General features: G+C 40.9%; 1 protein-coding gene across 1 annotated transcript in view; it reads right to left on the bottom strand.

Annotated features, from left to right (window-relative positions):
* Positions 1 to 26,029, bottom strand: part of COLGALT2 (collagen beta(1-O)galactosyltransferase 2) — a 112,452-nt gene that overhangs the window by 8,849 nt on the left and 77,574 nt on the right. Inside the window, exons 6-9 of the mRNA XM_042976636.1 lie at positions 21,159 to 21,278; positions 10,596 to 10,672; positions 6,376 to 6,482; positions 375 to 507 (exon numbers count right to left, since the gene is read on the bottom strand). Of these exons, the coding sequence (XP_042832570.1) occupies positions 375 to 507; positions 6,376 to 6,482; positions 10,596 to 10,672; positions 21,159 to 21,278 (437 nt within the window). The remainder of the gene's footprint in view (positions 1 to 374; positions 508 to 6,375; positions 6,483 to 10,595; positions 10,673 to 21,158; positions 21,279 to 26,029) is intronic.

Here is a 26,029-nt window from a genome sequence, read left to right as displayed (position 1 = left end):
GTTGCTGGCCTATGTCAGAGAGAGGCAGAAGGCAACAGAAACCTCCAAGCATACTTCTAGAAGAGTTACGGGTCCACTTCATATCTGGCCCGAACTCACCTACAAAGTCCCACTCTCCTTCCTCCTCATTACAAAAATGCATATCTAAATAAAGCATCATTGTGGCACCTGGGTGGCTCAGTCAGTTGAGCATCTGACTCTTGATTTCAGCTCAGGTCCTGATCCCAGGTTCGTGGGACTGAGCTCTGCATTGAGCTCCACGCTAAGCATGGAGCCTGCTTAAGACTCGATCTCTCTCTCTCTCTCTCTCTCTCTCCCCTGCTCATGCTTTCTCATAAATAAATAAATCAAGCAAGCAAGCAAGCATTATTTACCTCTTTCCAGACAGAGTAGTGGCTAAGAAAGCAGCCGATTTCACCCCTGGTTAGAGGCCTGGAAGAATAGGGATCTCGATATCCAGGCAGCATTTCAATATTCAGGGCCTTCAACTGGCTTGTGTTAAGTGCCCTGCATAAGAGAGACAATGTCTGAAAATCAACAAGTTGAGATGTCCCCACCACAAAAGGCAGAAAGAGAGCGTTCCTGATGTTCCCCAGAGCCTTTCTGCACATTGAGGAAGACTTCTCAGGTTTCCCATCAATCCTCAGGAGCTCATCAGGGTTAATGTGTCATGGCAGCATTACAAGCTTTTGGGAAGACAAGAGGGTATGTTATGCGTAGTGTATCCTTCACAATTGCCAATGTACTTCTAAGTATCACCAGGTTTTTGACAGCTTTGAGAAAGTATTTTCCTAATGAAGGAAGGTAGCTAATGGCATTAAATACTAAAGGGGATGAAGACAGGAAGGAACTATGTACAGTATCTTTCCTTTGGACGTATTTTTTTTTTTTTCAAAAAAGGTTAAGAACAAAAATAGTGGAGACAATCTTGTGAGCAGAAAGAGAGAAGTGACTCACTACATATAAAGTATTCTCAATAAGATTAACAGCTGATTCTTGGAAACCATGGAGCCCACAAGGCAGTAGGTTGACCTATTGAAAGTGCTACCTGAAAAAGCCAAAAATTCTGTATCTATTCGAACTGTCCTTCAAAAATGAAGGATAAATTAAAATATTTCCAGATTAACAAAAACTGAGGGTTCATCACTACCAGATCTCTACCAGAAATGCCAAAGAAGTTCTCATGCCAACATGAAAGGAAATTAGAGAGTGATAAGGGTCCATATAAAGAAATAATGAGCATGGGGATATGTAACTGCATAGGTAAATATAAATGACAGCATAAGTGTTTTTCATTTATAACTCTTTCTTCTCTTACCTGATTTAAATCAAAGCTGCATATAAGTCTGTGTTAACAGATATATAATGTAGAAAGAAGTAATTTGGCAACAATAGAACAAAGGAGGGGGAAAAGAATGAAGCAATATAAGAAGCTAAGTTTTTGTATGCCACTGAAATTAAGTTGCTTTTTTTATCGAAATATAATTGACATATAACATAAGTTTCCAGCATATACCATAGTGACTTGGTATTTGTATATATTATGAAATGATCAACACAATGTCTAGTTAGCATTCATCACCTCACATAGTTACAACTTTTTTATCTTGTGATCACGAGAACTTTGAAGATCTACTCTCTTAGCAACCGTCAAATATGCAAAACAACAATATTGTTGTATTGTTAACTATACTCATCATGGTGTACATCTCCATGACTTGTTTATTTTATGACTTAAGGTTGGTACCTTTCCACCCCTTTTACCCATTTCATCCACCTTCCAATACTGCCTCTGGGAATCACCAATCTGTCCTCTATATGTATGAATTTGGGTTTTTTTTTTTCCTCTTTAGATCCTACATATAAATGAGACCATATGTATGGTATTTGTCTTTTCCTGTCTGACTTATTCTATTTAGCACAATGCCTTGAAAATCCATCTATGTTGTTAAAAATGACGGCTTCCTTTTCAAATGAATAAAATTTAATTGTATATATTTATATGTGCCACATCCATTCATTCACCTGTTGGACTCTTAGGTTGGCTCTTGTAAATAATGCTGCAATGAACATGAGGTGCATATTTTTTTGAGTTCATCTTTTCATTTTCTTTGGATAAATACTCAAAAGTAGAATTGCTGAATTATATGGTAGCTCTATTTTTAATTTTTTTCAATATATGAAGTTTATTGTCAAATAGGTTTCCATACAACACCCAGTGCTCATCCCAAAAGGTGCCCTCCTCAATACCCATCACCCACCCTTCCCTCCCTCCCACCCCCCTCTATTTTTAATTTTTTGAGGAACCTCCATACTGTTTTCCACAGTGGCTGCACCAATTTACATTCCTACCAACAGCCCATCAGTGTTCCCTTTTCTCTACATCCTTGTCAACACTTGTTATTTCTTGTCTTTTTGATAATAGACATTCTAATACGGGTGAGGTGATATCTCATTGAGGTTTTAATTTGCATTCCCCTGATAATTAGCGATGCTGAGTACCTTTTAATGTACCTGTTCACCATCTACATCTTCTTTGGAAAAATATCTACTTAGATCTCTGCCCATTCTTTAATCAAGCTGTTTGGTTGTTGCTGATGTTGTTGTTGTTGTTGTTGTTGCTTTTACTATTGAGTTGAATGAGTTCTTTATATATTGTAGAAATTAACTCCTTATCAGATATAGAATTTTTAATATATTGATGAATATTTTCAAATATTTCATAAGTTGATGATTTTTCAAATATTTTCTCCCATTAGGTGGGATGTTTTTTCATTTCATTGATAGTTTCTTTTGCCGTGTTGTCTCACTTGTTTATTTTTGCTTTTGGCATCAAATCCCAAAAAAAGCATTGGCATGACTGATGTCTAGGAGCATATTCCCTATGTTTTCTTCTAGGAGGTTGGTATTAATATAAACTAGATTACTGTAAATCAAAATGTTAATTTCAATCTCCACGGCAATCACTGAGAAAATAACTTTAAAAAATGTAGCAAAAGAAACAACAAAGGAATTAAAATGGTAGAGTAGAAGGTATCTTTTTAATACAAAAAGGCAATAATGAAAAACAGAAGGATAAAAAGATGTAAAACATATAGAAAACAAATGGAAAATGCAGATATAAATCCTACTTTATCAGTAATTACATTAAATGTGAATGGATCAAACCCCAAAATCAAAGGCAGAGCTTAGCAGAACGAGTTTTTAGGAACATGATTCAACTATGCTGTCTACAAGAGATAGGCTAGATTCAAAGGTATGAATAGGTTCAAAGTGAAAGGATGAAAAAAGATATACTATGTAACCAGTAACCACAAGACAGCTGCAGGAGCTATATTAATACCTGACAAAATAAACTTTTAAACAAAAGCAATTATTAGAGATAAGGAAGAATATTTTATAATAAAAAAAAAGAATTGGGGCACCTGAGTGGCTTGGTCAATTAAGTGTCTGACTCTTGATTTTGGCTCAGGTCATGATCTCATGGTCATAAGACTGAGCCTCACGTTGGGCTCTGTGCTAGGTGTGAAGTCTGCTTGAGATTCTCTCTCCCTCTCCCTCTACCCCCACTCCTGCTCATTCTTATTCTCTCTCTCTCTCTCTCTTTCAAAAAAAAAATCCATCAGAAAGACAGAAATTACAAATATATATGCACCTTACAATAGAGCAAAAACATAAAGCAAAAACTGAGAAGCTGAAGAAAGAGACTATTCACCCATAATACAGGGAGACTTCAATCACCCACTATCAATAATGAATAGAACAACTAGGCAGGAGAACAACAAATAAAGAGAAGACTTGAAAAATACTACAAACCAGCTAGACCTGACAGATATCTATAGAACATTCCACCTGACAGTAGCAAAATACACCTTCTTCTCAAGTGCACATGCAACATTCTCTAAGAAAAACCATGAAAAACATATAGATCATGAATTAAGCCTCAATACATTTCAAAGGATTGAAATCATATAAGGCATGTTCTCCAACCACAATGGAATGAATTTAAAAGTCAATAACAAAAGGAAGCTTGGAAAATTCACAGATATGTGAAATTAAACAACACACTGCTAAATAGCTAATGGGTCAAAGAAGAAATCACAAAGGAAATGAAAAAATGTTTTGAGATAAATGAAAATGAAAACCTAGCATATCAAAACTTACACGATGGGTTTGGTGTAGTATTTGGAGGGCTAGTTAAAGCTATAAATGCCTACATTAAAAAAGAATACTTCAAATGAATAATCTGATCTAAATAATCCATTTAGAGAAATTAGAAAAAGAATGGCAAACTAAACCCAAAGCAAGCAGAAGGAAAAAAATATAGACTACAGTGGAAATAAGTGGATGGAGAATAGAAAAACAAAAGAGAAAATCAACAAAACCAAAAGTTGGTTCTTTGAAAAGATCAACAAAATTGATAGCCTTTAGCTAAGCTGATCAAGAAAAAAAAAAGGTAGACTCAAATTATTAAAATGAGGAACGAAAAGTGGGCAACCCCTTACTGACCTTATCAAAATAAAAGGATTATAAGATAATACTATGAACAACTGTATGCCAACAACTTAGATAACCTAGATAAAATTGACAAATTGCTAGAAAGTTACAAACCACTGACTCAAAAGGAATGGGCATTCTGAATACACCTAAAACAAGTAAAGCAGCTGAGTTAGTAATAAAATTTTCCAGAAAGAAAGACACACAATCAGCTAGTTTCTTTGGGGAATTTTGCCAAACACCTAAAGAATTTAACACCAATATTTCACAAAATTTCCAAAAAGTTTCAAAACTCTTCCAAAGAAGAGGTGGGAACAATGAAGCCAGTATTATCCTGATACTGATACCAAAACCAGAAAAAGACATCATAGGAAAACTATAGGCCAATATTCCTTATAAATAGAGATCCAAGATTCTCAAGAAAATACTAGCAAACAGAATCCAGCAATGTATAAAAAGCATTGTACACCATGGCCAAGTAGGATTTATTCCAGGATTGTGAGGTTGGTTTAACATATGAAAATCAATCAATATAATGCACCTTATCAATAGACAAAAATGATCACATGACTACATGATCATCTCAATAGACACAGAAAAAGCATCGACAAAACCCAACTGTATATGGATTGAAAAATGGATTGACACATACATCAGTGGAATTAAATTGAGAGTCTAGAAATGAAGTCTTACATTTATGGCCAATTGATTTTGACAAGGGTGGTAAGACAATTCAAAGGAGGCAAGAATAATCTTTTTAACAAATGGTGCAGGGGTGCCCAAACTATGTGCAAAAGAAGGAATCTGAATCTCTACCTCACACCATATAAAAAACTAACTCAAAATGGAGCAAAAATGGAATATGTAGGAGATATAACAGATAAAACAACAAAAATATTTATTGGGCTTCATCAAAATTAAAACCTTTTGGGTTGTAATGGATGCCATTATGAACTGAAAAGATAACACATAGAATGGTAGAAAATATTTGCAAATTATATAGCTGACAAGAGATTTGTATGCCGAATACATAAAGAACTCTCACAACTCAACTAGTTAGTTTCCCCTGGTCCTTGTGGCCTATAAATAAAACCTGGGCTCTTAGGTATTTGAAGCAGTGGTTCCCAAACTCTAGTGCACCAAAGAACAGGGTTGCAAGATTTAGCATGTAAAACATAGAATATCCAAATTTAAATTTCATATAAACAATGAATAATTTCTTAGTGTAAGTAAGCCCAAGCAATATTTGTGACAAATTTAACTGAGTATCCTATATTTTATGTGGCAAACTTACTCAAGAATCACCTTGAGGCTTCTTAGATTCCTAGCCCCAGTCCTGAGATCATGATTAAGCAACCCTGAGATGGGACTCGGGAAGCTCTTCTCTTAACCATCCCCTAAGGATTCTGACACAGGTATCCAGGCCACATTTTGAGAAACATTGATGAAATTCTTCAGAAGTGATAAGAAACTTCACAATAGCTTCTAGCCATACTCCTTAGAGCCATTCATATGCCAAACTAACATACAACATGGAATGTAAATTTTGCAAAAATCTATACCTTGAACTAAAGTGTCAAATAAAAGGACAAAGGAAAGCAAAATAAAACAAAATAATAAACAAAAGCAATAACAAAACTCTTGAAGGAATTCAACCAAGTTCCCATTGTGACTTTCCTGACATACTCCTGGGAAATGTGATCAGCCCAGGCAGGCTATGGCAAGCATCTCAAGCAACAGGATATACAGATCGTTATGCATTTGTCCTCATTATTTTCTTTCGTTATGCATTATTCCTCATATTTTCTTCATGTCACCCAAGTTTGGACACTTTGCTCTAACCACATTTGCAAGGGTTCAACAAAAAACACAACCCACTTTCCATCCACAGCCTCGACAATCTTGACCTCAATTTCCTGCTCATACAGGGTGCGTAACATCCGGTCCCGTCTGTCCTTTCTGCGCTTGAGGTTGATCATGAAAATCTAATGCAGGAAGAGAAGAAGGAAAAGAAACACAAGTCTTATCTTAGGCTGTATGGAAAGTTAAGTAAATGTAAGGACCAAAGTTTCAGTTAGAATAAGGAGTGGAGAAAATAGGGAAAACCGTGATGAAGTTTTGTTTATATTTCATATCAAGTCAAATGATATCATCCAAACAGAGTTACATTCAAAACTTAGCCATGTGCAGTGACTTCACCCTCTCTTTGTTTCTTTTGTTGGTGGACATGTTTGCCCTGCTTTTGAGACAGGAAAGTTCAAAACGTTGCTCTTCAGGAGGCCAAAGGTGAATTAAACCCAAAACATATAAGACTCAGAGGAAGGAGGTAGGTAGTTTGGCAAATGTGTTAGATTTTTCAGCAGACATTAAGTCTATGCTCTGACGATCATTTACTAAATGTTTGGTTTAGCCTGGTCCCTATGTCTCAGTTTCCTCATCTATAAAACTGGGGTGATACTGCTCTTATCTCATGGGCACTAAATAATACCTATTTGAGTTTATACCCACTGTAATACATTTCAAGTCATTCAAGGAATGAGGAAAACTAATCTTAACACGTCCCTTTTATTTCCAATTATCAAGGTCTCAATTTTAGTAGCTTCTTTGCCAGAATTTTTCAGAATTGAATTGAGAATTGCCAAAACTCCCCTAGAGACACGAGAGTTTTTCTGAAAGAAGTAAAGAGAAAGGGCCCTACTCTTGGGGGTAGTAGCCCTTTGAGGAATGGAGAAATGTAAAGACATCATCTCCACATCATACTAGTCCATGAAATCCCTCAAAATATGCGCTCAGATTTCTTCCCATGAGGGCTGGGTCCACCTGTAGCCTCTCATGTGAGTCCCTAAATTCCTGGTGGCTGTCCTAAACACATGCATATCATGAAGCCACTGCAGAGCATTATGGGTAGTGAAACTGTCCTGACTATTCCCAGATTTAAGGAGCCACAGAAGTACCTAAAGACTCACGAATGCTATTACAGGTAAATATGAGTTTTCATAATGTCCTTTTGCTATAAGCAGTAATAAACTTACTTTGAACATTAAACTAGTCCTCTGAGAGTGGGAGATTTCAGCTGTCTGTAAGAAATACTGATGAGGGGGAGCCTAGGTGGCTCAGTCGGTTGAGTGTCCGACTTCAGCTCAGGTCATGGTCTCATGGTTCATGAGCTTGAGCCCCATATTGGGCTCTGCACTGGCAGCTCAGAGCCTGGAGCCTGCTTCGGATTCTGTATCTCCCTCTCTCTCTCTCTCTCTCTCTCTCTCTCTGCCCCTCCCCTGCTCATGCTCTGTCTCTCTCTTTCTCTCAAAAATGAATAAACGTTAAAAAAAAAAAAAAGAAATACTGATGAGGAGAAACCTGAAGGAATAAGTGGGATGACTTTGGCTTCAGCCTGACTAGCCCACCCAAATGGCTCTGAGGAAGACATTTAATGCTTCCGGGTCCAGTTCCCTTGTTTGTAAGAAGAGGGAGTTGAACAACCTCATCTCTCAAGTACAACACCGATTAAAATGTCTATGATATGTGGTTTAGGTAAAGCTCGCTTTATGCTGTGTCCAGAATAAAGAAGAGACTATATCTTGTAACCAGCTGGGTTCAGACTTTACTGGGGGCAAAGCTGTGGTTCACATAGCCTTTTAATGTAATCATCAACATGTTCTATGTTTTACTGGATCAAAAGCTACAGTAACTAAACGTTCAACCTCTCCTTACAAAACATTCTCACTTCCATCCCTTTATAAAGCACTGAGCAAAGAAACTGATGGGAAAACAAGATGTCCCCTTTGAAGAAATTATCCACCTGAGTTAAGGCAAAGTGAATTGGGTGCATCGTGATTTCATTACTTCTCTTATCTGCATAACTGGGTAATTATTTTTTTTAAACATCATTTCTGTGGTGACTCTAACTTGCCTTGTTACTTGGGACTTTATAACTTAATAGATTGTGTTCTTTCACATTTCGTGTTCTTCCTGTTTAGAGGCACACCTTGACGGGCCATGTTTCATCCCATGATTTTAAAAGATATGGAAAGGAAGGGGTATTTCCTCATGTGTACACATGGAGCTACCTGAGGCCACTCCAGCAGAACAAAAATAAGCCCAAACAAAACAAAAACTGAACAGATATGCAACAAAAAGTCGCCTCAACCCAGAGACCTCTAGTCTGGGAAGACTTCAGTAAATAATAATTCAGTCCCAGTTTTCTGCCAGGACAAGTGCAATAAAAATTGTAGCCATGAAGAAAAAACACAGACGGCTTGCTCATACTTCGTGAACAGCAAACAGAGAGAGAGCTACATAGCCAAATGCAGCCCAGACACCACCACAAGGTCAGGGAATACTGGGAGAAAGAAAAAGGTCCCTGAAAATCCCCTTTTCTACCATCTTATCTCTGTTCTAGAGCCCAGGGTAATCACTTCCTATATCTATATCACTTCCTAGAATTGGCATTTTCCAGAAGGCTTCTAGGGGTAACCCAGTCCTTATACGCACATCCAAATGGGAAGACCAGAGCTAGAAGATCCTGGTTTTGTCCCATTTGATCTCTTATGCTTCAGTCCACATAGGAATGTGTTGAAAATGAATATATACAAGGACACTCGGGTTCTCTCACCTAGAGAACCGAGGGCTGATGAGAGTTATAGGAAAGGACGCCTCTAGTAAGATGTACAAGCTGGTACAGTGTGTGGTGTGGACCAACTTTCCTGCAGCCTGATTGTTTTAAGGAATTCTTTGTACTTCATTCTGATTCCTCTCTACCACATTAAAGTCATCTCTTCCCATGTTGCCCTCGGTGAAAACAGCATCACAGCCGCTAAGTCTTTTCTACTTAATCATGAAATACTCCCTCCCATTCCTGAAGTCCAGATTCCCATCGGTTTTATAGAAGAAATACCAATTCCCATCCCAGCAGCTTGTAGATGGCTGTACTTTGGGGACATGTACTACACAGTGCAGGATGATGAACAAGGCTTTTTCTTGCCATGGAGCTGTGGCAGTGAGCATAGAGCACAAAGCTTGGCCTACAACACATCCAGAATCCATGGAAAAATTCCATCTCAGTTTGTGGATTCCTGAGGCACTGCCCTAATCTCGAGATCATCAAGCTCTCGAATACTGATCAGCAGCTACGTGACATAAGGGACCCACAAAGGATCAATGACTTGGAGGCACACTTCCGGCATTCCCAAGTAGCTGTTGTGTGCGTTACCGAGAGAGGCATCACTTTATATTCTTGCTTCCTTCTTCATGCAATCAAAACTTCATAATAGGGGCACCTGGGTGGCTCAGTCGGTTTAACTTCCAACTCTTGAATTTGGCTCAGGTCATGATCTTGTGGTTCATGGGATCGAACCCCGCATGGGATTCTCTCTCACTCTCTTGCTCTCTCTCTCTGCTCCTCCCCCACTCATTTTCTCTCTCTCAAAAATAAATAAATTAATTAAAAAACAAACAAGCAAAAACTTTATGTTAAATATGGCCCTTGGAGTGCTATTATGAAGTGCTTGCCCACGGAAAGGCAGAATTTTACTATAGGTTTCTTTTTTCTTTTTATTTTCCTCTCAACCTTACCCTCAATCTTTGTCCATGGAAGAAGAGCACAGAGAAAATAAAGCACAGACTATTCCAGAATGGTTTCCATCCACTCAGAATAAAGTTAAGGTCCTCCAATACCTAAAACATATACCCTCTTACCTGACCCTTGAATCTTGATTGAAAGGTTTACAAAATATAGCAATATCTGCTCCTAGAAAATATATAATTGCACTCAGGACTAAACAGTAACGTCTTTCTAACTCAATGATTAATTCACTTTACCATGATGCTCCTTTAAAAAACTTTTTTTTTTTTAATTTGGATATAGTTGACACACAATATTACCTTAGTTCCAGGTGTGTACGATGCTCAGTTTTTAAGATAAGAAAGCTGAGCTGCAACAAAAACGGAGTCATTTTCCCAAGACCTCAATGCCTTTTCAGCAGCCAGGTCAGTCTTGCTGGCTCTCAAATGTGTCATCAGGCTTGTGCTCTAATACAAACGTGTAAGCACGCCACATACATGCACATGTGTGCACGTGCACACACAGACACCTTTCCTACCTCATCAAATCCCATCTTGTCTGGATATTTAGGGACAACGGAAACAAACTGGGAGGGTTCCATTGGAGGACGGTCAACTGGAAGACACAAGAAGCACACAGAGCACTCTGTTAGCGAAAGGCTCAGAGAACAGAATTCCATCCACACATCTGATGTCTAGGAACACCACCTGGATGTCCGGGACAGGGGGTAACCACTCAACAGTTCTCCAAGACTGAGTGGCTATACAGGAACCCTAATGGTCAGGGTTTTGAGAACACTTATTTATATGCAGACTGGAATATTCGCCCCATTTCCCTTAAGGGTAAAGATTAAGGGTGAAGGCTCTGGAGTCAGATGACCTGAATCCAAACCTTGGTCTGTGAAGGTCTGGAAGAGTTCGTTAAGTGTCCTCTCCAAACCTGTTTCTTCATGTGTTAAATCAAGATAATAAAAGTGTATCTCTTAGGGAGTAGTAAAATTTAAATGAGATTTGTATGCAAAGCACTCATCCCAGTAAATTAGCATAGTAAAAACTCAGTAACTTTCAAGCTATTACTTTACTGTGGCTTATGATGAAAGACTTCAGAACTGGGCCAGACTTCTTCTAAATAATGCCTTCTCTGTCTATTTTAAAGGGCCAAAGTCTGGGGCTATTTTTATCCCATCCAGGCAGGTTTAGCTACAGGTATGCAAAAGGTCCTTTATTTTAACACAAACTCGCCTCTGGGGGCCAAACCACATCCCCGCACTTGGTACAGGGCTCACAGGTAAATTTCCAGATGGGAGGGGCATTACATCTTAAGTAGTAAAAGATTTATTTATTTGATACTCCAAAAAAGTTCTCTTTGCGAACTACACATTTGAAAGGTCGGAAGCAACGCTGAGTGAGGAACCTGAAAAGGTCTTGAAGAATTTTAGAATTGTAAATTCAAAGTACTCATTTCGTTTTCCTTAAAGGGATAATAAAAAGAAAACCAAGTCAGAGCTGGTAACCGAGAGGTTGGAGTAACTGTTGGCGGTGGCCTTCACTACTACTCAGCAGTACCCATCTCCTCCATTCCGGGCCTAGGAGAGGAATCACTTCCTCACCCTTGAGATTGGTCATGGCCTCGTGAACTGCTGCTTCTCAGCTCTGCAAGCCCTTCCCCCCGCCCGCCCCCCACCACCCCAGCCCCACCACAATGGCCAGAGTAGCAGATGTTGATAAAGGAGAAATCCCACATTTGAAGTAGCCTAGAATGCTGTGCTAACATATGCAGGACAGCCACCCAGAAGGGCACCAGGACCACTGTAGACCTTGCATAAGAAGAAGTAAGCCACTGCTGTATGCAGCCTGTGGAATTTTGTCACTGTTTGATATCCTAGCATAACCTCTTCACCCTTTTGACTGAGACACTGTCCATAGAGTATTATTTGTTTAACTCATGCTTCCCTGGGACATTAAAGAGAAACCAGGACATCCAGTGTCACCTGTGATCAAATGACATGAAGTTCTAGAAGGTGGTGAGACAGGTTTCCTAAACCAAACCCAACAGGTGTTGGTCTCATGACTTCAACCCTGACCCCTATGGTCACATTTCCGTGAGTACACAGTGCATGTGTTTCTGTTTCCACTGGGAGCCTAGAATATTTTGTTCCTTTCTGCTTTACCCCGCTCCTCATTAATTTTTTTTTAAATCAACAAATATTGATCAAGGGGCCACCATGTACAGAGTTAGGCTTTTAAGAGAAAGAAACTTCACATACAAACTCCTTTTTGTTCACAATGTTGTTTGAGGAGCTGTCTGGCTCTCCCTCCTTGGGACTGGGAGTTGGGAGAGGGTTATATTTTGAGTTACCCTTTTCATGCTGTTGGTCTCTGTCTGGCACTCGCATGGCTAGGTGGCTTTAACATTTCAGCCAAAGAGACTGCCATTTTGCTTCCATCAAACATGGGTAGTCACCGCATTCACAGGACAAGTGTCCCCCCAAAGCCACAAGTGGCTAGCTCCTAGAAGCCACCATTGAGCAAAAATATGAGAACTATGCCTGGGTTTTGTCACTGAAGACAGAGCTAAGCCACTGGGAAAGACAGAATGATGCAAGTAAGACGTATAAAACTGACTATGCCAGGAGAAGGGATGTGTCCTTGTTTCATCCAAGTCGAAGGTAACCTGTACACCAGCTTCGGTTTGGGGTCGTTTCTGACGCCATCATTCCCAATGTATCAATCCCTCACTGAATCCCTCCCTAGACACAGTCCCCCACTGTACCACCAATTGGGAAAATATGCTTCTTTGGCTCCTAGATAGTTTCAAGATCTAGGAATAAGCATCACAGCTATTATTGTAGAGATCCTATTACTCACTGAACTCTGGGTTACACCCTCCACACATGTGATCCCAGTTATTTTAATCTTCACAACAGGTACTATGGGATAAGTATGAGTGTCCCTATTTTTACCGATAAAGAAACAGAGGCTTAAATATAACTTGCCCAGGGTCACAGAGCTGATAGAACTGGTTGGTAGGTGAACCGAAGTCTGACTCCTGGACCCTCGCCCCCACTCTGCCTGCCCCCAAAACTGGTCCTTGGTAGCCACTGGCATCAAGGTGGCCTTAGCAACTGGACTGAGTTCACAGTGGCTCAGTTAGCTAAGTCTTTGCTCCTGGGTGACCGTTGCTTGTTGTCTTTTCTATAGTCCATACTGGGGCACACACCATCCAGTGTACAATGTACCAGCCCAGTCATGCAACCCGAAATCTCGGAGAGATCGGGCTTGCACCAAATCCTAACTAAATCATAATCATTTCATCACAATCCAAAAGTTGTCCTGAACTTCTTCAATTGCTGCAGTTACGACCTTAGCTCAGGTCCTCACTCACCATGCCTGGGCTGTTTTAATATTTTTCTAACACTCGCTCACGCACTTAGTCTCGCCTCCTTCTAACTTGTTACGCACACTATGGTCAAAATAATCTTCTTCAAGCATGGTGCTGTTCGTGACCACAATAGTCACACCTGACAGTCTGCAATTGGTTAAGGGCTTTCATAGTCAACCACACCATTTAGGTTCACTTATTTTTTTGGTCGTTTGTTTTTATAGATGAAGAAATTGAGACCCACCCGGATGTAGACTTGCCCAAGGTCAAATAGTGAATAAACTGGTGCCCAAGATCAAATAGTGAGTAATTGGTAAGGTTATTGGACCTTCTGATTTCACATGCAATAATCTTAATAACCTTTACATGACATTCTGTTGCTCCAAAATGCTGTTACTGAGAATGGGCACCTAAGACCTCCCATCACCTCATGCTCTGGCTTGCAAGACGAACCTCCTCATGCCACATATAGCCCATTTATTTCTATCACCTTTATAAGATCTAACCTCCCATCATTCACCCCCCAATTTTCTGTACAGGAAGCACCTTCTCAAATTTTCTATATACCTCCTAACATATGAAATGAGTAAGCACATGTAGAGCGATGCACACGGTGCTTTCAGCAAGTATTAGCTCCTTGTTGTTACAATCTCCTACCTCCCACCCTACCCGGGCTCTTTCCCTCTGATCTCTGAAGCTCCAGTCCGTAGTTCATCAGCTCTTTGACATTTTTGGTCCTTTATGTTTTCTGAATGTCTCTTCATCTTTTTATTTTAACTAAACACTTGGTGTTCCTTTAAGGACGCTGCCTCCCTGTCACCTGTGAGAGTAGAAGCTGATTTTTCTCACCTCCCCCAACTCACTCCAAACTGTTTTCCTTTCATCCCTCAAAACTCCCAGATTCTCTGAAGTGTATCTTAGCACCCTCTCTCTCCTAGTCATGCCCCCTCAGCCACCGATAATGACAGCCTTTGGCTCACAATCTTGCTGTCCCTGCCATAATTTAATTATTAAAACCTCAGCATCCACATGGTGACCCACCCAACAGGCTGCTTCTAGGTCCTTGCATCACTCTTTCAGTGACTCACTACCACATTTGCTTTCATCACATCCTTCAGGTCCTCATGTCCATCGGTACCCAATCCAATGGGCTAGCACTCTTGCCCCACTTGTAAAGACTCTTCATTTGCTTCCACTAATCTTGTTTGGCAAAATCACAATCCTGCTTGTACCTGATTACCCACTTACTCAGCACCAAGAATACTGCAAAGAGAAACTCACACAACTGTGTTGACTGAATCACTTTAAAATTACAACCACAGATGTCAAATTGGCACTCGACGTTGCCAAATGATGCAACTGTACTTCCATAGTAAATCTACTTTCCCACTCACTGAAAGATCTGTTTTATGCCTTGTCCTCCCTCCTGAAGCCTCTAGCACCTCTCTCAAGCTGATGTACTACGTACTTCATAAAGAAAATGCTCAAAGTCGAAGTAGACCTACCTTTTCCTTCTACCTCCAGTGCACAAAGCCAGCTTCATCTGCACCTACACATTCTGTCTTCCCATCTGCTAGAGTGGAAGAAGCATCTCTGTTCCCACCTAGGACAACTTCTCCAAAATTGTCCTAGATGACAAGGCTTCTTATTTTCTCAAGGATTTCAGTCTTACAACTAACTTCTCTTCTACATCATCCGGTTCTCCTTATATAGTGGATCCTTCTTGTTAGCATATAAATATGCTAAAATCCTATCTCAACAAACACAAAACAAAACAACCTCGCTTTTGATCTCTCACTCCCTTTCGGCCACCATCCTATCTCTCTCTCCCCATCTCAACAAGATTCCACTTTCCCATCTCCCCATTGTCCTCCCTTTGGCTCACTCCAATGGGCTGGTGCCCTCATCATTGCACCGCAGTGGCTCTTATGAAGGTCATCACAGATTTTTATCTTGACAGAACCAATGAGAATTGCCCTATCCTCATTTTACTGGGCTTCTCAGCAGCATCTGGCTCCTTCCCGAGACACTTCTCAGTTTTTCCTTCCAGCTTTTTGGCTGTTTGACTCCCCCCAAGGATCTGTCCTCTTCCTTCCCCTCTTCTCTTTCTATGATCTTTTACTAAACAAGTGTACACTGTTCCATGGCTTCAAATGTCCTTTTAATGCTGATGACTCTCAGATGTCTGTCTCCAGATGGAGTCTCTTTCCTGAACTCGACTCCTATCCAAATATCTCTTAACCTCTCCATTCAGATGTTAAAAAAATATCATAAGCTTACATGACCAAAACTTCCCTCTCCAAATCTTTTCCCGTTTCATTAAATGGTATGCCAGGCCACAAGCCTGGTGTCATCTGGATTCCTTGCTTTCCTTCGTGGGCTGCATCTGGTTCTCTGTAGGTCCCATTGGCTCTACCAATAAACATACCCTAAACCCACCTGCTCCTCATCACCTCCTTGCTACATCTTGCATCCCAACCACCATCTCCTCTCACCAAGAGAGAGGTATCGCTCCTCCTATACTCGAGTATCCACACCCCAGACAGAATGATCTTTCTAAATGTATAAATAATGTCATGCCACTCCCCCCACCCCATCCCACATGGAGTCCCGTTACTCTTAGAATAAAATCTGAATTCCTTACTGTGGTCACAAGGCTCTGCATGATCCGGACACTTCTTCCTTCATGATCTCATCTCTTTCTACTCAACTCCTCATTTTGTGTACTCTAACCACATGGGCCTTTTGCTCCCGGAGCGTTACCAGCTCTCCAAACACCCTTTGTAGTTCCTTCGGCTTGGAACACTCTTCCCCCAAATATTCATGTGGCTGCTCCCTCGATACATTGTCTGCACCTCGTGTTAGAATATAAATTCGCTGATGTCAGGGCTTCTGCTGATTTTACTCACTACTGTATCCCCAGCATCTTGAACAATCCATGGAACATAGTAAGTGTTTAGTACTTAAAGCCTGACTCTCCCTTCTAAAACCTTCCTTGCCTCCTTACTGCTTTCTGGATGGCGTTCTGCTTTAGTGAAGCATTCAGGGACCATGACAGTCAAGCCACCCTAACCTTCAAACTTCATTTTCCTCTATTATTTAAAGCCAAACCTCGTGTAGAGTGAGAGTGCTTTCGAACAGTATCTTTGCTCAGTTTCCTCTCTTATAGTGCCCTCACCATTAAACTGTACACTTCTAGCAAAGCCCAGCTTGACAACCACCAGGACTTGAAGCTCTCAGAGAATACACCTGCCCGAACAATTTCTCACTATTCCAAATTCCAATTGCCCTTAAATCTTCTCCTTTCACAAAGCACTATCCTGCATCCTTGGGGTCTTTTTTGTTTGTCCCGTGTCTCCAGTTAAATATATATACCCAAAACAGAGACCTGGTTGTAAAATGTTTTGAATCCCCAGTACCCTCATAGATTGTAGGAAGGCATTCAGTGTTTGTACATAAATATAATATAATTCCTGTTCTAATGCTTCAATTGGTATAGTCTATTAGCAGCTGTTTCTTTACTGTTCATTGGGTTCCAGATGCTGTGTAAAATGCATTTAACATCTGGCCCATTTTTCCTGAGGACACTTGACAGATATGATTTCATTATTAATCCTTAATCCTACAGGGGCCTCCAGTCTATATTTCTGCATGACTATCCTCACAGGTTTATTTTCTAATTATTTTTCTTACTCCAATTATGTTCTACCTTTTAAAATTCAGAATCTGAAATTTTAACAGAATTATAACTAACGAAGGTAAATTCAAGAATTAAACAAAATGCCACATATAAAGTGCCTAGCAAGAGAGCTGGTATGCACTGGGAGATTAGAAATGGCAGCTATAAATTACAGGTTCTTCTCAGATGAATTTTACTTGTGTAGCATTGTGCCATGCATATTTATAATTTATATAATTTAAAAAACTTTATCGACAATGTGTGTGCTTCTACACACAGGGAAGCTTCTGTGCTCTCAGTCTTATGGTGGAAAACAAGAGAAGGTAAGTCTTTGGCCTTCTCTGAGCTGGCATCTACTTGGAGTCAAGTCTGGCAGGCACGGAACAGGAGTGATGGCGGGGGTGTGTATGTGTGTGTGTGTGTGTGTGTGTGTGTGTGTGACACATTACCAAGGTCAAACTGAGTCCTAATAACAGCAACCCTTCAATATTGTATGCAGTTGGTGTACATTGTTTTGTTTTGTTTTGTTTTGTTTTTGCTCCTCCCAACCCTGCAAAGTAAGTGCTATTATCCTTACTCCACAGATACAGAAACTAAAGCTCTGGTGGGGGGGGGGGGTGGTGGAAAATTCTCCCTCCAGAAGTGACAGGGCTTGGGTTGAAATTCATTATGCTGCATTCCGGTTCAGTGCTCTTTGCAATACAGTTTTCATCCATTTCCTCATGTTCTTTTGCTTGTGTAGCCATTCTTGGAGCAAATACTTGTTTGGTACCAATCATATGTCCTGTCCTGTGCTGGGTCCTTGGGATAAAAGGCAGTAAGATGCTGCCCTCATCTAGAACATAGACAATAGGCAGAAACAGTATGTGTTAAAGAAATTCACAAAGGAACTTCCTATGGGCTGGTTCAAGAATACTATAACTGCACCAACTCCCTAGTCAATCCTTATTCCCCGCCCCCCGCCATGAATGCTGGGGATTTTTTTCTACATTATCCCTATTATTCTCTACATACTTAGAGAACAATAGTGTCTCTTGTTGCCTTTTTCAAACCCAGGACACTGAGATGAGGAAAGACTGGATGGCTTGCAAGCTATCATGCACATCAGCATGCAGAGGTTGTGACGGGAGGAGTGCTTGCCCTCATCCCACGTGTAGTCTGTGCATGTACTTTGCTCAGCACCACTGATGTGCTCCCCGTATATTGAGCAGACTGATATTTTGCAAACAGAAGCTTATATAAATACAGTAGGAGAATCTGCTATTTAAAGAAAACTTCTGATGACTCTTTTAAATTATTATTGTCTTGGGGCGCCTGGGTGGCGCAGTCGGTTAAGCGTCCGACTTCAGCCAGGTCACGATCTCGCGGTCCGTGAGTTCGAGCCCCGCGTCAGGCTCTGGGCTGATGGCTCGGAGCCTGGAGCCTGTTTCCGATTCTGTGTCTCCCTCTCTCTCTGACCCTCCCCCGTTCATGCTCTGTCTCTCTCTGTCCCAAAAATAAATAAAAAATGTTGAAAAAAAAAAATTAAAAAAAAAAAAAAAATAAATAAATTATTATTGTCTTCCTTACCCTCTGGTCCCAAACATGTTTGTTAAAAAAAATTCTCTGCTTTTTTCTCTATTTCTTTGCTTCTTAATTACTTCTACAACACTTTGAGTTCTGATTCAGCCTTTTCTGAAACCATTCTTATCATGGGTATTATCTGAAAAACTCCACTGGACTTTTTCTCAGTCTTTACCATACTTGAATGTCTTTCCACATCTCATGCTCCTGTGTTATTGAAATTCTGTGACATCACATTATCTTGTTATGGAATCCCTACTCAACATCTTTAGGCTTGATGGACTTATCTCTCCATCTACTCACTGGGCATGTCAACCTAAACCCATGTGTTCATTTATTCATTCACTTAGCCAACAAATCTTTACTGGGTGTCTACTAGGTGACAGGCAAAGGGCTATGCCTTGAGATGAACATGATGAAACAGCTTCAAAAGAATAGGTGTGAACTCTTCTTTAAATGTTTGGTAGAATTCCCCTGGAAAGTCATTTGGTCCTGGACTCATTTTTTGGGAGATTTTTGATTACTAACTCGATTTCTTTACTGGTTATGAGTATGTTCAAATTTGCTATTTATTCTTGTTTCAGTTTTGGTAGTTTATATGTTTCTAAGAATTTGTCCATTTCTTCCAGATTGCCCAATTTATTGGCATATAATTGCTCACCATATTTTCTTATTATTGTTTGTATTTCTGCTGTGTTGGTTGTGATCTCTCCTTTATCATTCTTGATTTTATTTACTTGGGTCCTTTCCTTTTTCTGTTTGATCAAACTGGCTAGGGGTGTATCAGTTTTGTTAATTCTTTCAAAGAACCAGCTCCTGGTTTAATTGATCTGTTCTGTTTGTTTGTTTTGGTTTCAATAGCATTGATTTCTGCTCTAATCTTTATTATTTCCTATCTTCTGCTGGTTTTGGGTTTTATTTGCCATTCTTTTTGAGATGAACATGACAAAAAAGGCATTTACTGTCTGAGGGTGGGGAGCAGGAAATAGATATTCACAGGCAACTCAATGGGTCTAAAAACGAACTCATGACTTTTCTTTGCAAATGTCTCCTTAATTCTACATGCTGTATACCCTTTAAAACTCTTACTGTTATCCCCAAACACTCAAGTCAGAACTTAGAAGTTGTTCTCTGCTTCCCTTTTGCTCAGCTACAGACTCTTGGTTAAATCCCTTCAAGACTATGTCATAAGGTTCTCTTAATCTCTTCCTTCCTCTCCATTCCCCCTGTTCCTGCCCCAGCTCAGATCCTCACCATCTTTTGCCTAGGTTACCATGTAATGTCAAAAACGACCTCTTTGCCTCTGGCCTGAGCCATCCACTCCCCCCCCCCCCATTCCAGCCATACTTCCCTTACCATGAGGGTGGCCTTTAGAAATCCAGATTTCAACCTGACATTTCTCTGATAAAAATCCCTTTAAGAGCTCCTCTCTTTTCAGGAAAAGTCCAAACACCACCTTATACATTAGAGGTCCTTCTGGCTGGGCTCTTGCCCACTTTCCAGCCTCAGTTCCTGCCGTGTCTCCCCAACCATTGCTACTGCCCACAGACATACCTCCTATACTCCAGTGATGAATAACAGAATTTCTCAGATGCTGCATGAAAATGAACTGAAAATATTCCCTCCTTTGGGAAGCCATTTCCAACATCCTCCCTTAGGCAGGGTTTTGCCATTACCTTCTCCTTTAGCCACCACTGAACGTTATACGTTATAATTATGATAGTGAGTGATTATTGAGCATTTACCAAATTCTGACATCATTCTAGACCCAGAGGCAATAACGATGCAGTGTTTAAGGATGTGAGTTTTGCAGATAGCAAGACTGGTTAAAATCCCAATCTGTCATTTGTTTAGCAAAAAGATCTAGAGCAAGTTACTTACACTCTCTCTCTACACCTCAGTTTCTTCATCTTTAATATGGGGATAATAAAAACCCTGTCATTGTTGTTGGGTTAGTGAGACAATATACAAAAAATGCTTAGCATAGTATCTGTTACATGATAACCTATTATTAAGTTGAAGTCATAATTATTGTTATTAGACTTTATATAAAGTATAGATGGATAGATACATAGATAGATAGAATGGAGAATTTGCCCCAAACACTAAAGCTTTATCTCCATTTCATAACTAAGGAGGTTAGATTACTTTTCCAAAGTCATATAATTAGAAAGCATAAAAGTTTTGAATTTAAATCTACACCACAAAATACCAATACGGCCCTTCTGATATTGTACAAAATGTATTTACTGTGTACCCAGCTCTCCACCTGGATCGGAAGCTCCCTAAAGGCAGACCTTGTCATATTCATATGTCACAAAGGAAAAGTTTAAGAACGAATTAACAAATGAATAGCTATAGTTCAGCCAAGGCAGACGATGACTGTGAGATCACAGTCCTGGGAGAAGGGAAAGGTGGCTGGTGTGGTCACGGTGGCAATGGAGCAAGAGCCATCACCCGAGCTCCTGGGTCACTCACTCATTGCTTCTATCTGGACGTGGATGAGGTTCTCTATGTCTTCCTGCAGGGTCTGATGGGACTTCAAGGGGATGGGCAGGTAGCCATAGTGTTCTCTGTTGCAGAGGTACATCTGGATGCCTGAGGACCCAAGAGAGAAACAAAAGCAACCAATCAGAAACCACGGTTCTTGGTTCTCTAGAGACAACTAAGGGAAAAAAGCTCGGACTGTGGCTAAAGCTGAGTTTGGCACTGGAAATGAATAAGTAGTTGTTTCAGACACTGCCCGTAGACCTCAAAAATGCTCTTTAGTAAGAAAATTTAATGCAGCATTGGGGGCTAATAAAAACCGGGGGCCACTCTTCAGCTCAGAGGAAATTGATTTTTTTCTCTCTGAAGAAAAAGCATACCCGTGGTCTGAAATGAGCACTAAAAGCACGAAGGGATCAAAAGGAGGCAAGGAATTCCCATTCCAGAGAACAGAATGGAACACTGTAATCCGCCTACAGGAAATAACAAGAAGATGAGGAATGAAATCCACATTTGATATGAAAGCAAACAGGAAAATCCTGTGAGGCTGACAGATTATTAAAGCTAAATCTAAGCATATGGAGAACAAAAAACAAAAAACAAAAAACAAAAAAAAAAAGAAGGAAATTTAGAATTCTCCACAGTTCTCCAAGGTTTTATTTCTCTTAGCAGGCATGGATTTGGAGTCAACCAACAGACATGAAACTTGTATGACGGATTCGTAAAGGGACAAAAAGACTGCATTTCAAGTCCTGCTAAGAATCTGTCATATGACAATGCCAGAAGCATGCCTCAGTCCTCCTGTATTCAGCACTGGTTCCAAGGCCCCACGTGACTAACTCCAAGAGTTGCACAACATCTGTGTTTAACCAGAAAATTAGGAATATAGGAATCAAGATGGTCTCACAAAGATCCGACAACTGACGGTCCTGACTAATGAAAAGATTGCTTAGTTGAAAGAATGAGTCTGCCAAGCTCTGATCCGTGTGTCCAAGCTTCTGATTTGTTAATGGCCATAATCATCTATGCTTTCCAGAGACAGAATTATCTGCATAGTGACTTCTCTATGTTGTGCAGACGAAATTTCCTCCAGTCAGCTGTATCACCTGCCAGACCAGGTGATGCTGTCTCACGGCATTAGCAGAGAAGAACAGGGGAAGAAAAGAGCCTTTAGCCTCTTCCTCACTGAGTCTGGCACAAATCAGGGCTGGTCCAGCAAAAGTGGTCACTTCTCTTGCTTCACCAAGTAAACTCACTAATTCAGCTGTTTGCCTACACAAATACTTCAGGGTCGCTTCAAACGAAAATGTACCCCCTTGCAAAGTCACGATGAGTTCAGGAAGTGGGAGGAAAATGATTTCATGTTTACGTTGTCTCTCTATCCTAATTAGGTAAATCATCTTACCATGCAACTTTCCAAAGCTTCAGTAAAAATGGGAGATGAGAACTAGCCAAGCTGTCCATCAAATGTGAAGGGACAAGAAAGGCATTTTCACACAGCAAGGTCATAGATATTTACTTACCATCACACTTTTTCACAAAGTGACTGGATGATGTGGAAGAAGGAGGAGGAGGAGAAGGAAGGAAAAGGAGAGGGGGCGGATTACAGAAAACAAGGAGGCCCTGAGACATAATTGACAGGAGGGTCAACGTACGGGACAAGGGAAGGGCATCCCGGGTTGAGAGCTGTGGCACCACTCAGACAACAGCAGAAGGTTCCAGAAGAGAAATCTTCACAAACATGCAAAAAGAGAACATCTGATAAATCTGACCATTCTAAGAGATGCTTTAGATAATTAGGGCTTAGTTTTAGATTGTATTAGTCATAATCAAACTAAGGGAAAAAGGCAGTCATTCAGTTAAATATAGAAGGAAAACTAGCCATAGTCCATAAGTGGCTCAGCTTCGAATTAGGTTCACATATTATAACAACAAAAACACTGGCCATCGATCTGTCTTAAATTGCCATGGAACTCTATCGGGAGGACAGAGTGTTGGGAGGACTGTGTTTGCATTGAGGGAGCACAGGCAGGAGAGAGAGCTACCTCCCCCTCTTCTGTGGTGGACAGTCAATAGATCACATCCAAAGTAAGACCAGAGAATCGAGAGGTAGCAACACAATCATATTATTTAGAAACACAGACATTATATTATACTTCTGTCATCATCTGGAGGCGTTAAAAGTGCTGGTCTCTGGGGTGCCTGGGTGGCTCAGTCGGTTAAGTGTCTGACTCTTGATCTCAGCTCAGGTCATGATTTCATGCGTCGTGGGATCAAGCCCCGTGTCAGGCTCCACACTGAGTGTGGAATCTGCTAGGGATTCTCTCTCTCCCTCTCTCTCTGCTGCTCTCTCCCTCCCACAAAATAAATAAATAAACTTAAAAAAAAAGTATCTCTCTTCTAGAAGAGGGAAATGATGGTACAGGGGGGTGATGTACAAGAGACTTCTAATTTTATAATAAACCTTGGGGGACTATTTGAACTCTTTCAACTATGTCCATGGATAATTTGATAAAAACGTAACAATTTTAAAAGGAAACGTGTTGATAATTAGTTAAAGTCTATGAAGGAATCTGGTACTCTCAGTGAAGGCTACTTCTGGAGGAAACAATTTTCTTTCCCTGTGAAAAAGAATGGTAAATGAAACTTCACCTCGAAGCTCTGTGCTTGTCATACGAAAATAGCAAACATTTTCTTGTACTCATTAGTACCTTTATACTTGGATTGATACGTTTATTTTTATCCTCGGTGATGAAAGATCAGATCCAGAGAGGCAAGGACTTGTCCAAGGCCATACAGTAAGTCATTAGCACAAAACCTTTGTCCCTAAAGAGCCAATGCCAAGTATCTTTCTATCTGCCCAGGGTTCTGAAGCCCAGGCTGAGAGCTGGTAATGACTCTGGTTGCCATCTTTGCACGTGGCCAGCACTTCTGATTACTACCAGCGATGTGCAGGAGGCAGGGATGCACGCCCGTCACCCACATCTCTTGCCTTTTTTGACTCAACAGCAGACGTTCAGAAGATGACTGGCTGGCGCCAGAGATGGTTCCTGTGGCCATGACACAAAGCCCACATCTCTGGCCACAACGGGACGTGAACTCCTGACCCTGGCTTCACTATAGCCACAGAGACTCTTCTGCGACCCCTGTGCTCTCTTCTGGGGCCAGCTCAGCAGCTACACCTCAGGGCACCACCACACTTGGGTTGCGCCTCCCACTCATCAACCGCACATCGCAACGACTGGAGTCAGAGGTGAAAGGTTAAGGAGCAAGGTCTGTGGTTAGATGGGCCGGCCGGGAACATGTAGAGCCTTTATTTCCTTTTGGACATTTAAACAATGATACTTCAGAGGATGAAACACAGCTAGGGAGCTTCACAGAGTGAGAAAAAGAGAACACAAATTATCTTTCATCAAGACTCTTGCGAGGGAGAAGGGAAGCGATTTGCTTTGGATGTCAGAAAGGAAAAGCATCCATGGGCTGTGCAGGACTCACAGGCTCATTCTTATCTCTCCTGGAAATACTTTAAGAGAAGTTCAAGTGCCACCATGGGAGCCACAAGACTATCAGGAAAGCTCTTTCCTCCCCCCAAATGACAGTGATTCTTTCCTGCTTGACTCCCAGACCTGTTCACGGTTTATACCACCCATGTGACCCTCAGCTTTCCCTGTTTGACAGCTATTACTCATGCTTCCACATGTAAAGATCTTATCTCCCCAAGTAGCACAGAGCCTAACACGATCCTAGGTACAAAGGCAAAACCTAGAGTATCGATTCCCTCTCCTTTCTTTTCTACCTCCTCTCTCCCCAACTGAATCGCCAAACAGCTTTGGGCCTCTCCACCTTCAATGTCCTGGGAAGGCCTAAGGGGAGTGTGACCACTAAGAAATGAAGTCTGAGTGAACAGGCCACGCACAGGACAGAGCTGAAAAATTCCTATCCAGCCTGTGTCACTCTTCCAGCCCCAAATACAGTTGTTGGTTGAAAAACTACATCATAATAATTTAGTGCATGGGTCATAATAACACCTTATGCAATGACTGTAAATGAGAACTCTGTTAGGCAAGGACCATTATTGTACTTCTGAATAGTTCACTTTCTTGGAACACCCTTACTGCAAACTCTGAAGCAAAGGGACTGGCACACTGAAAGGAATGAGAAGGCCCTGAGTCTGCTTCCCATCCTGGAGAAGTCAGAGCAAATCACAGGCCATGTTAAAAGAGGCAGTTTCCATTAACACTGACACAAGAACCTTCATGAAAGCTCTCAATCTAGATGAGGATAAGAACACTGCTTTTGCCTTGACACGGGGCTAAAGAATGCCTACACCTGGCCAAAGGGTCTAAACGGCTCTAGCAGCCAAGGGAAAATAGCCTTCCACATGTCTACCAAATATTCTCATTCCTACCAAATCTACAACTGCTGAGTGGGACACTTACGGCTTTTAAGATAGCCTGACCTGTGAGCTGTGGCTTGAATTTGTATTAACATTCTCACCTGCCAGCAAGCTGTCTCAGCTGCCTGGGGTCCTGATCTCACCCACCCTAACTTATACGGCCACATGAGTTTATTCACCATTCACCTACTTTCTAAACTCGCTTCTGCTGGCACTTAAGTAGCACATTTCTGGCTCATTGATGATGGGACCTGACTTCTCTCAGGAAGGTCTGAAATACAGCTTTGCTTCAGGAATGTCGTGGAACTTCCTGTTGAATTGCTTTCGTGAATTAAGTCCTCCCTGACTGCATGTGCAGGGTGGCACAAGAGAAAAAACTTAGCCTCCTACTGACTTGTCTTCCTCAAAAAGCCTGCACAGGCTGACTCCTCCTAAGTCCCACCAATGGAAATGCTTCCCAGTGGTT

Source organism: Panthera tigris, chromosome F3 (assembly GCF_018350195.1).
Source record: "Panthera tigris isolate Pti1 chromosome F3, P.tigris_Pti1_mat1.1, whole genome shotgun sequence".
Classification (NCBI taxonomy): domain Eukaryota; kingdom Metazoa; phylum Chordata; class Mammalia; order Carnivora; family Felidae; genus Panthera; species Panthera tigris.
Note: the sequence above shows the minus strand (reverse complement) of the source record. Positions and strands in the feature narration are given on the sequence as shown.